The sequence below is a fragment of the Heptranchias perlo genome, chromosome 14, assembly GCF_035084215.1.
Source record: "Heptranchias perlo isolate sHepPer1 chromosome 14, sHepPer1.hap1, whole genome shotgun sequence".
NCBI lineage: Eukaryota > Metazoa > Chordata > Chondrichthyes > Hexanchiformes > Hexanchidae > Heptranchias > Heptranchias perlo.
In genome coordinates this window covers 50,137,266-50,151,120 of record NC_090338.1, presented here as the reverse complement: position 1 = coordinate 50,151,120, position 13,855 = coordinate 50,137,266, and the positions used below count along the sequence as shown (strand labels likewise).

Below are 13,855 nucleotides of genomic sequence, written 5' to 3'. Positions count from 1 at the left end.
AGGCTATTCGGTGTCTGGGGCCATCACAGCTGCCGACCCCGGCCATGGCCAAAAATTATCTCTGCGAAATTGCCAACTCGTTTTTAATAAAAACAGTTATGATTTTATTACACCTAGCACACAGCGGAAATCTCCTTGCCCTCCCCAAGTTCTCACCAGATGTCCAAACATGGCGCAGTTTCTGCAGGGGTCAGATCTGGACAGCAATCAATAACCTTTGTCTTAATTTCGCTATCCTGATGTAGGGGTACTGAGGCCAAATGTATAGGCCCCTACCACCATCCTGACTGAGATCTACTAACTCAGCACAGACAGACCCGAGATCGATCTTGGCTGTATGCTCAGCCGCTCACTGGATTAAGTTAGTGACCTATTGGCGAAGCAGGGGTTCATTATTTATGTTGTTTTCATGGGCATGTATCAATGTTCTGAAGCAGATATGTGTCCATATTCTCTGCAAACTCAATATCATGTTGGTTAATTGAATTTCTTGCCAATAATTATATCTTTTATATGGCTCCCATTTCCTTATCCATATTTTAGTATGAAATTCCCCCTCCCCCTGTGGCTGAAAGGGCTGGTGGATGGCATGCTCTAAGCTTCTGCCAATGCCACTCTTCAGCAGGCTGCTAGGAAGTGTGCAACAGTGGCATGACGATGATTCGCCATTCCATTGTGCGAAGGTGCCAAACAAAACAAAAGCTAGGAACTTCTTCACAATGACAGAGACTAGGAGCTTGGTGAAATGGGTAGAACGAGCATTCATCCCTTCACTTCATGGCAGCATGCACTGAAGCTCCAATGGACTACATCACCGTGTCACCTCACCCTTTATTTGTATCATATGTTTCCACAACTGGACCTTTTATACTTGCATGTACTGACAATTACAATAAAATAGGTACATTGAATTTTTATAATTATTTTACAAAGATTGTCATTTCTTTTAAAAAAAAGGTTTCTTACCTTTTTTTCTTTTTTCCAGTGATGTACTTGATGATGTCACTGCACCTTCATTAGCTAAAGCACACAAAAGAATATTTTGTACTTAGGAATCTGTTTTGAAATTGAGAGAATGATTTTTTAAATTCATTCACAGGATGTGGGCATTGCTGGCAAGGCCAGCATTTATTGCCCAACCCCAATTGCCCTTGAGAAGGTGGTGGTGAGCCGACTTCTTGAACCGCTGCAGTCTGATATTATTCCATTAGTGAATAATATCTGGGGCAAAATTGACACACTGAACAAGGAACAATGTATGGAACTGTGTTGCACTAGCAAAACAATAATGTAAAATAAAATCTCTATAGGGCAAATTGGGGGTTTTGGGAATCCAGAATAATGGTGTTGTGTTGTAATATTCATAACAGCATTATTTGTGAACGATTTCAAATATGTGATTATTTCCAAATTATTATGAACATTACAGCAGACCCATGACGAAGGATGTTAGACATCTTGATATGGAAGTTTCCTGTCTCACAAGACAATATTGTCCCTTTAAATACCAAGAGCTTTCATTCACTGTAACTGTAAGGATTTCACATTTGGCATATCATTGATTATCACACTAATTAAATCAGTGAAATGAAACCACACCTGAAGTACTGCCTACAGTTTTGGTCTCCTTACCTAAGGAAGGATATACTCATCTTGGAGGTGGTGCAACAAAGTTTCACTAGATTAATTCCTGGGATGAGAGGGTTGTCCTATGAAGAGAGGTTGAGTAGAATGGGCTTATACTCTCTGGAGTTTAGAAGAATGAGAGGTGATCTCATTGAAACTTACAAGATTCTGAGGGGGCTGCTGAGAGGTTGTTTCCCTTGGCTGGAGAGTCTAGAACTAGGGGTTATAGTCTCAGGATAAGGGGTAAGCCACTTAAGACTGAGATGAGGAGGGATTTCTTCACTCAGAGGGTTGTGAATCTTTGGAATTCTCTACCCCAGAGAGCTGTGGATGCTGAGTCATTGAATATATTCAAGGCTGAGATGGATAGATTTTTGGACTCTAGGGGAACCAAGGGATATGCAAATCAGGCAGGAAAATAGAGTTGAGGTCGAAGATCAGCCATGATCTGATTGAATGGCGGAGCAGGTTCGAGGGGCCATATGGTCTACACCTGGTCTTCTTTCTTATGTTCTTAAATTGTAAATAAAAATGGCAATCTAAAGACACTAAATACATAACTGAGACATAAGGTATTTTTACGGATGATCAGTTAAATACTTAATATTTGCAACTTGGGAAACAGTGATCACAGTATCATTAGGTTCAGAATAGATGTGGAAAAGGACAAGGAAAAATCAAACATGAAAATACTTAACTGGAGGAGGGCTAATTTCAGTGAGTTGAAAAGAGATCTGGCCCAGGTGGATTGGAATCAAAGATTGGCAGGTAAAAGTCACGATGAACCTTTATAAAACACTAGTTCAGCCAGAACTGGAGTATTGTGTCCAGTTCTGGGCACCGCACTGTAGGAAAGATATGAAGGCCTTAGAGAGAATGCAGAAGAGATTTGCTAGAATGATTCCAGGGATGAGGGACTTTAGTTACGTGGATAGACTGGAGAAGCTGAGGTTGTTCTCCATGGAATAGAGAAGATTGACAAGAGATTTATAGAGGTATTCAAAATCATGAAGGGTCGAGACAGAGTAGATAAAGAGAAACTGTTCCCATTGGCAGAATGGTCATGAACCAGAGGACATAGATTTAAGGTGAGTGGCAAAAGTACTGAAGGTGATATGAGGAACAACTTTTTTACACAGCAAGTGGTTAGGATCTGGAATGCACTGCCAGTGGGGGTGATGGAGACAGATTCAATCATGGCTTTCAAAAGGTAACTGGATAAGTACTTGAAAGGAAAGAAAACTGCAGGGCTACGGGGAAAGGGCGGGGGTGTGGGACTAGCTGGATTGCTCTTGCATAGAGCCAGCATGGACTCGATGGGCTGAACGACTGTAACCTTTCTATGATACTGTGATTCTAAAACATTAAATGAGCGATGGGAGGCCTTCAAAGCGGAGATAGTTCGGGTACAGACTAGACACATTCCAACTAGGGGGAAAGGAAGGGCATCCAAAGCTAGAGCTCCCTGGATGACTAAGATATAGAGACTAAAATGAAACAGAAAAAGGAGGCTTATGATAAATGTAAGATTCATAATATAGTAGAGAACTAAGCTGAATACAGAAAGTACAGAGGAGAACTAAAAAGAAAACAAGAAGGGCAAAGAGAGAGTATGAAAATAGACTAGCGGCTAACATAAAGGGCGTTTGATAAAGTACTACATAATAGACTTGTTAGCAAAATTGAAGCTAAGGCACAGAAAGCAGAGAGTGGTGGTGAACGGTTGTTTTTCAGACTGGAGGGAAGTGTGCAGAGGTGTTCCCCGGGGTTGGTGATGGGACCGCTGCTCTTTTTGATATTTACTAATGACCTGGACTTGGGTATACAGGACATAATTTCAAAGTTTGCAGATGACACGAAACTCAGAAATGTAGTGAACAGTGAGGAGGATAGACATCAGGAGGACATCGACAGACTGGTGAAATGGGCAGACACATGGCAGATGAAATTTAATGCAGCAAAGTGCGAAGTGATGCATTTTGATAGGAAGAATGAGGAGAGGCAATATAAACTAAATGATACAATTTTAAAAGGGGTGCAGGAAGAGAGAAAACTGGGGGTGCAAGTACATAAATCTCTGAGGATGGCAGGGAAAGTCGAGAAGGCTGTTAAAAAAGGCTTATGGGACCCTTGGCTTTATAAATAGAGGCATAGAGTACAAAAGCAAGGAAGTTATGCTAAACCTTTATAAAACATTGGTCAGGCCCCAGCTGGAGTATTGTGGCCAATTCTGGGCACCACACTTTAGGAAGGATGTCAAGGCCTTAGAGAGGGTGCAGAGGAGATTTACTAGAATGGCACCAGGGACGAAAGATTTCAGTTACGTGGAGAGACTAGAGAAACTGGGGTTGTTTGCCTTAGAACTGAGAAGGTTAAGGGGAGATTTGATAGAGGTGTTCAAAATCATGAAGGGTTATTTACTAGAATAAATAAGGATGAACTGTTTCCAATGGCAGATGGGTCGGCAACCAGAGGATGCAGATTTAAGGTAATTGGCAAAAGAACCAGAGACAACATTAGGAAAAATTTATTTATGCAGCAAGTTGTTATGCTCTGGAATGCACTGCGTGAAAGGGTGGAGGAAGCAGATTCAATAGTAGCTTTTGAATGGAATTGGACAAATACTTGAAGTGGAAAAATTTGTAGGGTTATGGGGAAAGAGCAGGGGAGTGGGACTAATTGGATAGGTCTTTCAAAGAGCCGGCACAGGCATGATGGGCTGAATGGCCCCCTTCTGTGCTGTATCATTCTATGATTCAATGAACTTGTAATTTCTGAACCATTTTTTTCAAATAAATTATTTTCGGAATTAGATTCAAATGAATTGTCAATCACTTTGTGATTTCTTCACTTCAGAGTAAAGCCTGTTATAAGGAGATAGAATGATAGAAAATTTATGGCACAGAAGGAGGCCATTCAGCCCATCGTGTCCGAGCCGTACAAAAGTGAGCCACCCAGCCTAATCCCACTTTCCAGCACTTGGTCCGTAGCCTTGTAGGTCACGGCACTTCAGGTGCACATCCAAGTACTTCTTAAATGAGTTGAGGGTTTCTGCCTCTACCACCCTTTCAGGCAGTGAGTTCCAGACCCTCACCACCCTCTGGGTGAAAACATTTTTCCTCAGCTCCCCTCTAATCCTTCTACCAATCACTTTAAATGTATGTCCCCTGGTTATTGACCTCTCTGCTAAGGGAAATAGGTCCTTCGTATCCACTCTATCTAGACCCCTCATAATTTTGTACACCTCAATTGAATCACCCTCAGCCTCCTCTGTTTCAAACAAAACAACCCCAGCCTATCCAACCTTTCCTCATAGCTAAAATTCTCCAGTCCTAGCAACATCCTTGTAAATCTCCTCTGTCCCCTCTCTAGTGCAATTACATCCTTCCTGTAATGTGGTGACCAGAACTGTACACAGTACTCAAGCTGTGGTCTAACCAGTGTTTTATGCAGTTCCAGCATAACCTCCCTTCTCTTATATTCTATGCCTCGGCTAATAAAGGAAAGTATCCCGTATGCCTTCTTAACCACCTTATCAATCTGTCCTGCTACCTTCAGGGATCTATGGACATGCACTCCAAGGTCCCTCACTTCCTTTACACTTTTCAGTATCCTCCCATTTATTGTGTACTCCCATGCCTTGTTTGCTCTCCCCAAATGCTTCCAGCACTGGATTAATCATGCCAATTTGAATTAATTAAGGGTTCAAAATGCATAAAATGATTTCCCATCTTTAAACTATTAAGATAACTGAAGCAGGAACAGGAAATAATTTCCGTTTGCATATCATCTTTGAATTTGCAGCAATACCAATGTTGAAGCCAACATTCTTACCTCATTTAACATTATCAAAAACAGACTTATTAAGAAAAAAAAACTTGCACTTATACAGTGCCTTTCACATACTCAGGATGTCACGAAACACTTTTCAACCAATGAATTATTTTTGTTATTTTGTAGGCAAACAGAGCAACAAAGTTACACACAACAAAGACACATAAACAGCAATGAGATAAATGACCAGTTAAACTGTTTTGGTGATGTTGGTTGAGGGATAAATGTTGACCAGGACAGCAGGAGAACTCCCCTGATCTCCTTTGAATAGTACCATGGGATCTTTTATGACCTGAACTGACAAATGGGGCTTCTGTTTAATATTTCACCCAAAACATTGCACCTTTCTTGAGACAAAAGGTGAATATGCAGCTGTCAGCCACTAGATGGCAATGGAAGCTATAGAAAATTTTTTTGAAACAGACAATGGCCCCGATATTAGCGTGGAGATGGGATGGCAGCGGGGGGTGGGTAACCCGACCAATAAAAAATCTCCGTTTCGCATGCGATCGTGTGTCAATTGGAGCCACTTAACGTGGCTTCCAGGTTTGCCGTCCGAAAGTTGCGCAGCGGGCGGACTGCTCACTAGCATCACAGGCTGTCAGCTGGAGGAGCTCTACTTAAAGGGGCAGTCCTCCAATGGCCGCTCTTGGAGCAAACACGCACACACCACAGTGGAGCAGCACAGGGGCAAGGCTTCTTCAAGATTCAACGATGCCTCACTCCCGGTGCTGTTGGATGGAGTGAGGAGGAGGAGGGATGTGTTCTACCTGGTGGACGGGAGGAAGTGGCCTGCCTCTGCCACCGAGAAGGCCTGGCTCAAGGTGGCAGAGGAGGTCACCAGCAGCAGCAACATCTCCCGCACCTGGGTCCAGTGCAGGAAGCGCTTCAATGACCTAACTAGGAGTATGCTTACTGATTCTCCTACATTCTGTCTTCCACAGCACCACCATCACCCTCCAACTCATTCTGCACTGCTAACACTACCCCATCACATCACTCCCTCCACCCACTTAAGGCTCATCCTCAACGTATCTGCACTTCCTCACCTCCCCATTAGTCACCCCACCACTGTCACTGAACCCAATCCTCATACATTCTCATGGCTCTGTCTCATACTCACCCTCTGATGCATCTCTTTCACAGTCGGCTGCACCCAAACCAATGCATTCATCGGTTGGCCATGTCACCATCACTCACTCACGCATCTGTACTTTCTCCCCTTATAGGAGAAGACAGCTCAGAATGCACGGGAGAGGGCGAGGACTGGAGGGGGGCTGCAACAAATTGTTGTCCTCACAAATGCGGAGCAGGAGGTGCTGGAGCTCAGCCGAACCCTCGAGTGCCTGTCCGTCGGTGACCCGAGACTGGGACCGATAAACGTCTAGTGACATAACTTTAACATTCAGCATACACAATATGAATTGATGTTAACATGCCTTGCCATCTTCAGCACCTCAATATGCTCATCGCAACATGACACATCTGTGATCATGCTTAATGTTGCCTTCTGTTCTCTTACAGGGCCTTCAGTGACCGCTGTGACGGCAGAGGGCGATTCCGCAGAGGACCTGCCGGCCTTGGAGGGTGCACCGTCACATCCGAGTGAGCCATCCACCAGTGCAGATACACACACCTCGGTGGGTCCTAGTCCGCAGTTAGTTGGGGTCGCACATGGTGAGTCACCACACACAAGTGAGCACGAACAGACACTGGTGGCAGGGTCAGCTGGGGAGAGTCCGTGTTGGTGGGAGCACTTCTCTCCAGGCTTTGCTCAGCTGGACGCAGATGCTGAACCCTGGGGGCCATTCTTCAAATGGGGAATGATTGAGGGCCAGCAGCACATTTGCGAGGTGCTGGAACAGGTGCCACGCACACTCTCCACAATAGCGAAGAGGATGGAGGAGTCCAACTTCTGCATGAGTGGAATGGTGGCACAGGTACGGGAGGGAATCTCTGAGATAGTGTCACAGGGACATAAGGGCATCTCTGAGATAGTGTCACAGGGACGTGAGGGCATCTCTGAGATAGTGTCACAGGGACGTGAGGGCATCTCTGAGATAGTGTCATGGGGACATGAGCAACTCTCAGATACTGTCATGGGTAAGTGCTGGAATGTCTGCGATGGAGGGAAGGCTAGCCTCCATTGAGCTTCAAGCACGGCTCACAAATGAGTCCGCTCAGGCCCTGACAATGGCTGTTCGGACTCAGGGTGAACAACATTCTGCCGCCTGAAACAGGCAGGCAGATACACTAGCACAGGCCTTACAAAGCTTCACACATGTCCTCCAAACTGTCGTCCAGCAGAGTGGTAGGAGTGATGTGGGCCTGGCCCAGGGGAGGAATGATGGTGAAAGGGGACATGGAAGTGGGGATGCCACTCAAAGCACTCCCACGTCTCACCCGTTGCCCCCCTCCAGATCGTTCCAGGGTACCACCGGGGACATCACCGAGGGACCCCGGTGATGTCCCCGGTGGTACCCTGGAACGATCTGGAGGCGAAGAAGTTGAGGGCAGTGGTGACTTTGACAGCGACAGGTAAGGAGATGCTACTCGGCCCAGCTGGGAGCAGCTCGGCATGAAGGAGGCTGCAGATGTCTGTGACTACCTGGCAACTGACTCTGAGCCTCTGTATGCTCTGCTCCTCAGAGAGGTCCAGGAAGCTGAGCCTCGGTCTGTAGACCCTGTGGCGAGGGTAGTGTCTCCTGCAACGTCGCTCTCTCTGTTGTTGCCCTCTGTGCTCTTGTGCAGGTGCCTGTGGCGCAGCACTGTGTTGTGGAGCTCCACGTGGTGGAGGTGGACGCCGTGCCTGGCGAGGCCGGTGATGTTGCTCGTCCTCGGTGTGCGTTTGAGGGGGCCCGCAAAGTAGTTAAATATGTTTGAACAGCAGAATTTTGAATGGAAAGCAAGGGGGAAAATTCGATTGCGGCCGTTCTTGAACGTAGGTAGCGTGATGTGCTATTACCCCTGCGCAGGCAGGACGCAAGTTAGCACCCACCGGAGCACGTACCTGCAATCAGCGTTCCTTTCCAGGCCTTGCATGTGGAATCAATGCAATTCGCACTTTCCACCACCAGAGGGAGCTCAATCTCTTAAAGGGAGGATGTTAATTAGAAATCTCTTAAAGGTAGCTGGTACCTGTTATTTGCTGAAAATAACAGTCTACTGTCTGCACAGAAATCAGACATCGCACACGTAAAACACAGTTGCGGGTCCCATCCCTATGTTTACACACTGATGAGTTATGTTAAAACATTGAATAAAGGTTGCGCACTACTAAATCCCACATCCTCCAATTTGCATGCCAGACCTCACCAATCTGCCGTTCCGAAATGGTACCAGGCCTGCGAGAGTGCGTGCACCAAGGTTCTCTGCTGATGCACTACAGACCTTGGGTGCATGAGGTGGACAGAAGGAGGGACATCCTATATCTGCAGGGGGAGGGTGGGGGGGGGGGCAAGAGGCCCTCCAAATATGTACTCAAAAGGCAGTGGGAGGCAGGGGGGACAAAGTCAATGCCAGGCGCACAGCATCATGAACATGGATGCAGTGCAGGAAGAAGTTCAATGCTTTGACATGAATGGGCAAGGTGAGTGAGGTCAACTGTCAAGTGGAGTCTCCTACCAACTACACCACCCACTACACCCCCCATCACCCACATACCAACAAACTCTTTCCATCAGTACTCAACTATTCCAATCAGATGCTTCCTCTCACCCTTACACATTACCACTGTTTCAAGCCGCCCACCCACAACTCACAGGCCACACACACTGGCAGCTATTCAACCAAGACAGGCACATCACCCAGACATATGTCCCGCTTTCTTGTAGGAGAAGATGGCGCATATCAAGAGGCAGCAAGTGGCAGTGGCATTTAGCCCCTCGAGCCTATTCCGCCATTCAATGAGATCATGGTGGACCTGTGACCTAACTCCATATATCTGTCTTAGCCCCATATCTCTTAATACCCTTGGTTCACAGAAATCTATCAATCTCAGATTTAACATTCACGAGTGAACTAGCATCAACTGCCGTCTGCAGCAGAGCGTTCCAAACATCTCCCACCCTTTGCATGTAGAAGCATTTCCTAACTTCACTCCTGTACGTCCTGGCTCTAAATGTTAGGCTATGTCCCTGCATCCTAGTATTCAAGTCTAGGGGACCTCCAAAAACAATTACAAATGTCTTGGCAGCCAGAAGCAATAATCCAGCCACTAACCTGTAAATCCTGCATGGTCCCTTTAAATAGCACGGGGGGGGGGGGGGGGGGGGTCCTCCAGGCATTCTGAGACACATTTAGATGGCCGGGGTTAAGACTGTGCGTTGAGTTGAGTGTTAAGTCCCAAAATGGTGTCTATCACTATAAATCAGCATTGCACACTGATTGAAGCCATTTTCTCCCTACTTTGCACGATTCCAGCGTTTGTTATCTGCGCCTGCGCTAACTCCTATATAAGATGACGTCTGGCGCACATCACGCAGGAAATGTGTGTGCGCATTCGAGACACCATCTTGGATGTCGGAGAGGCCGTGTAGCGCCGAAAGAACGGGTGCTAAACGGCCCAATTTAGCGTCCCAAGAATTTTCAGTGCAAACACAAAGATCTTGCAGCCAAAACTTTGTCTGAAATAACAGAGTGCTCTGCTGCAATAAGTGACCTTTTCTCCTCATCTGTCAAATAAGGATTTGAATCTCCTACTGGCTGCTGGCTGAAACACGTCTGTTGCAACAGTGAGTGTTTCCTACAGCACGGGAAACACGCTGAGGATGCTTCAAAATTGCACCCCTGCCAAAATGTGGAGAAAATTAAGCACTACAACACTTGTAGTTGTAGTGCTTAAACTATCTTAACAACTGTGTAAATGAACATCCCGCCGGCTTTAATTGCTGGTGGGACTTCCACATTCGGGAGGCGGCGCACACCCAGAATTGTCAATGTGGAACCCGGAAGTCTGCGGGTTGGAGCCTGGCTCCGAACCCGAACGGGATTTCCCCAATTTTCGGAGCCCCCCTGCCCCCAACGCACATGCCCGTTCCCGGGAAAATCAAGCCCAATATATTTAAAATAAAAATATAACATAGTATATAGTATGCCCTAGGGATGGGCAATAAATGATGGCCTCACCAGCAATGCCCACCTCCCATGAACGAATAAAAAAAATACACATATTTACATAGGTTTATAGAGCCTAGTTAATAATTTGATAGACACATTTGAAAACTCTTCGAGTATATTATTTGAAACTATTTAGGGCAGATAGAGCAAGCCATTGAATTGCTCGTATTCACCATTTAATTGGAGCCAAGGGCATAGTGAGGATGGAATATTCTTAAAGCAATACAGTAACCAACTGTACAATCACTTCTATTAGACTCTAGGCTGAACTCCAATAAAGGATAGAATACAATTCTGCAGGACAATACACAAAAATAGGATTGTTCAGCAGTGTTTATTGATGTTCCCATCATTGAATGACAATCTGTAGGCTGATTTAAATGTGCATCCAGTATATTAAGTGATGTAGAGGAAATGGTTCACATGACACAGGATGTTTAATGAGGCAGTGCTTAATTGGGTGATCTCAGGCAGGGTAGCAGTAAGTGTGCCATGCTCGTCCTCAGTGCTCCTGGCTTAGAGTTGGAGAAAAAACAAATATGATTCCTACGCCTGATTGCTACCAATTCACTTTCTGCTGTAAGGTGCCTGCGTTAATATGTTGGGATTGACCTCTGTGGGTTAAAAACTCCTCTCAACATTCACTATCCAGGCTCACAAATGAGGAATGGCATTTTGGATGAAATCCAAAAGGACCAACCCATGAAACCATAATCCAGAGAGGAGAGGTAAGGATAGAAAAGGGAGGAATAAAAGATACTATTAGTTACTTCAAGTTGAGGAGGAAAATCTGCTGCATGTCTTATACATCAGCGTCTCTCCTTCTCTCCAGGAGATGGTGGCTCACGCTTGAGTTCCCTCCACTATCCCAAGAGACCATTCTTCAAATGTGAGCCAAGACATTGAATGTCAGCAGGATGCATGGGGGACATCACTGCCTAGCCCAAATCCTTGCTGATGTCCGCATATATACACTTCCAATGTCAGAAGTGGAACCCTGGTTAGTTTTCCAATTACTAATGTGGGGACATTGAGGTCAATTGTGATGCCCATGGCACCAGACTGCCTGAGATCAGCGAACTTAGCACAAACCAGGAATTGAATCTGGGTCCTTCTTGGTCTATATGCCTCATTCCTCCATTGAGCAGATGAAATTTCCCCATCTGAGCTATTGGGGATCGTATAATATTTTTCCTTTCTATAGTATCAGGGGTGCCACCTTTAGGTAAAGAAATGAAAACAACTACAAATTAAAATTATAATTGTGTGCAAACCTATTTTTTTTCATACTTTCACTCAAGGTTAGAAACACTATCCTCCAAACCTTTAGCTCATTTGTCGTACTAGTGAAATAAAAGACTACCCTCTACACAACATCTAATATCCTTGTAATTTACTCATTGAATAATTCTAGCACCCACCTAACAATGAGTATGTTACACACCCATTACTGAGCTCCATAATTACTTGTGTTTAAGAAAGTAAGATAAGGATGTACCTGTGCAGACTTTTAGAGCTTCACGGAGCTCTTTCTTCTCTTTGCGGAGCTGCATCAGTTCTTTGCGAATTAAATCCTTGTGTTTTTCAAGTGCCTCCTGCTCTGTCAGCCATCTCTTTGCATCTTCTTCAGCTCGAGTCTTCCCATATTTAGACTGATTTGTATCTAAAAGATAAGGATGGCATCAAGCTACAGGCAGACATCTGACAACTTGTTTTCAGTAAATGGATTTTGATTCTGAAGTACAATTTGGTGCCCATTTGTCAAGAACACAATGCTCATGCTTTGATTCCAGTCTCTGCCATTATTCATCTTTAATTTCCCTAAGTTGTTGACTTTTCCAAGATACTGGAGTGGGATAATGCGAGGAGAAAATGGCAACAGACAGAGTCTGACTCCACAAAGGTAGCTTCCTGTTAGCCGATTCAATGACAAAAATTGTAAGAGATTGGTCCAGAATAACCAGGAAAATGGGGACAATTCCCTAAGGAACCAAGTGAAACAGCACAAAATGCTGAGAGGCTGTTTTGCAAGTTGGGGACAAACATTTAGACTTTACGCAGATATTAGATGACCAAATTTCAGATTCATCCACATCCCAGTTGTAGAATAATTTTTAAAAACTGCAGATAGAATTAATATTTTCATCTTTCGTTCTTTGCCAGTTACTAGCACAGAAAAGCCACAGAATGATGTGAAGGCTGGCAGCATGCCCACAGCAGAACTTCCTTGTCCTGAGAAGATCTCTTTTATATATATATATATATATATATATATTAAAAAAATCATAGGTTGGGTTCAACACAGAAGGAGGCCAATTGGCCCATCGAGTCCATGCCGGCTCTTTGTAAGAGCAATCCAGTTAGTCCCATTATTCTGCTCTTTTCTTGGCATCCCTGCAAATTTTTCCCTTTTTATTCAAGTATTTATCCAAATCCTTTTTGAATGTCACGATTGAATCTGCATCCACCATCCTTTCAGGCATCGCATTCCAGATCGCAACTACTTGCTGTATAAAAAAGTTTTTCCTCATGTCGCCTTTGGTTGTTTTGCCAATCATCTTAAATCTGTGCCCTCAGGTCCTTGAACATTCTGCCAATGGGAACAGTTTCTCTTTATTTACTTTATATAAACCCCTCATGATTTTGAACACTTCTATGAAATCTCTTAACCTCTCTGCTCTGAGGAGTATAACTGCAGCTTCTCCAGTTTATCCACGTAACTGAAGTCCATCATCCCTGGAACCATTCTGGTAAGTCTTTTCTGCACCTCTCTAAGGCCTTCACATCCTTCCTAAAGTGCGGTGGCCAGAATTGGACACAATACTCCAGTTGTGGCCAATATTTTACAAAAGTTCAACATAACTTTCTTGCTTTTGTACTCTATGCCTCTATTTATAAAGCCCAGGATCCCGTATGCTTTTTCACCCACTTTCTCAACCTGTCTTGCCACCTTCAAAGATTTGTGCACAAATACCCCCAGGTCTCTCTGTTCCTTCACCCCCTTTAGAATTGTACCATTTAGTTTATATTGCCTCTCCTCATTCTTCCTGCCAAAATGTATCACTTTGCACTTCTCTGCGTTAAATTTCATCTCCCATTCCACCGGCCTGCCTATGTCCTCTTGAAGTCTATTACTAGCCTCCTCACTGTTTACTACACTTTCAAGTTTTGTGTCACCTGCAAATTTGGAAATTGTGCCCTGTACACCCAAGTCCAAGTCATTAATGTATATCAATAAAAGCTGTGGTCCTAGTACTGACCCCTGGGGAACACTACT

General features: G+C 44.7%; 1 protein-coding gene across 2 annotated transcripts in view; it reads right to left on the bottom strand.

Annotated features, from left to right (window-relative positions):
- The window catches only part of afap1l1a (actin filament associated protein 1-like 1a), a 168,638-nt gene that overhangs the window by 7,792 nt on the left and 146,991 nt on the right, over positions 1-13,855 (bottom strand). For both annotated transcript variants that reach the window (XM_067996421.1, XM_067996420.1), the window contains exons 16-17: positions 12,077-12,241; positions 967-1,020 (exon numbers count right to left, since the gene is read on the bottom strand). In XM_067996421.1, coding sequence (XP_067852522.1) covers positions 967-1,020; positions 12,077-12,241 — 219 coding nt within the window. The remainder of the gene's footprint in view (positions 1-966; positions 1,021-12,076; positions 12,242-13,855) is intronic.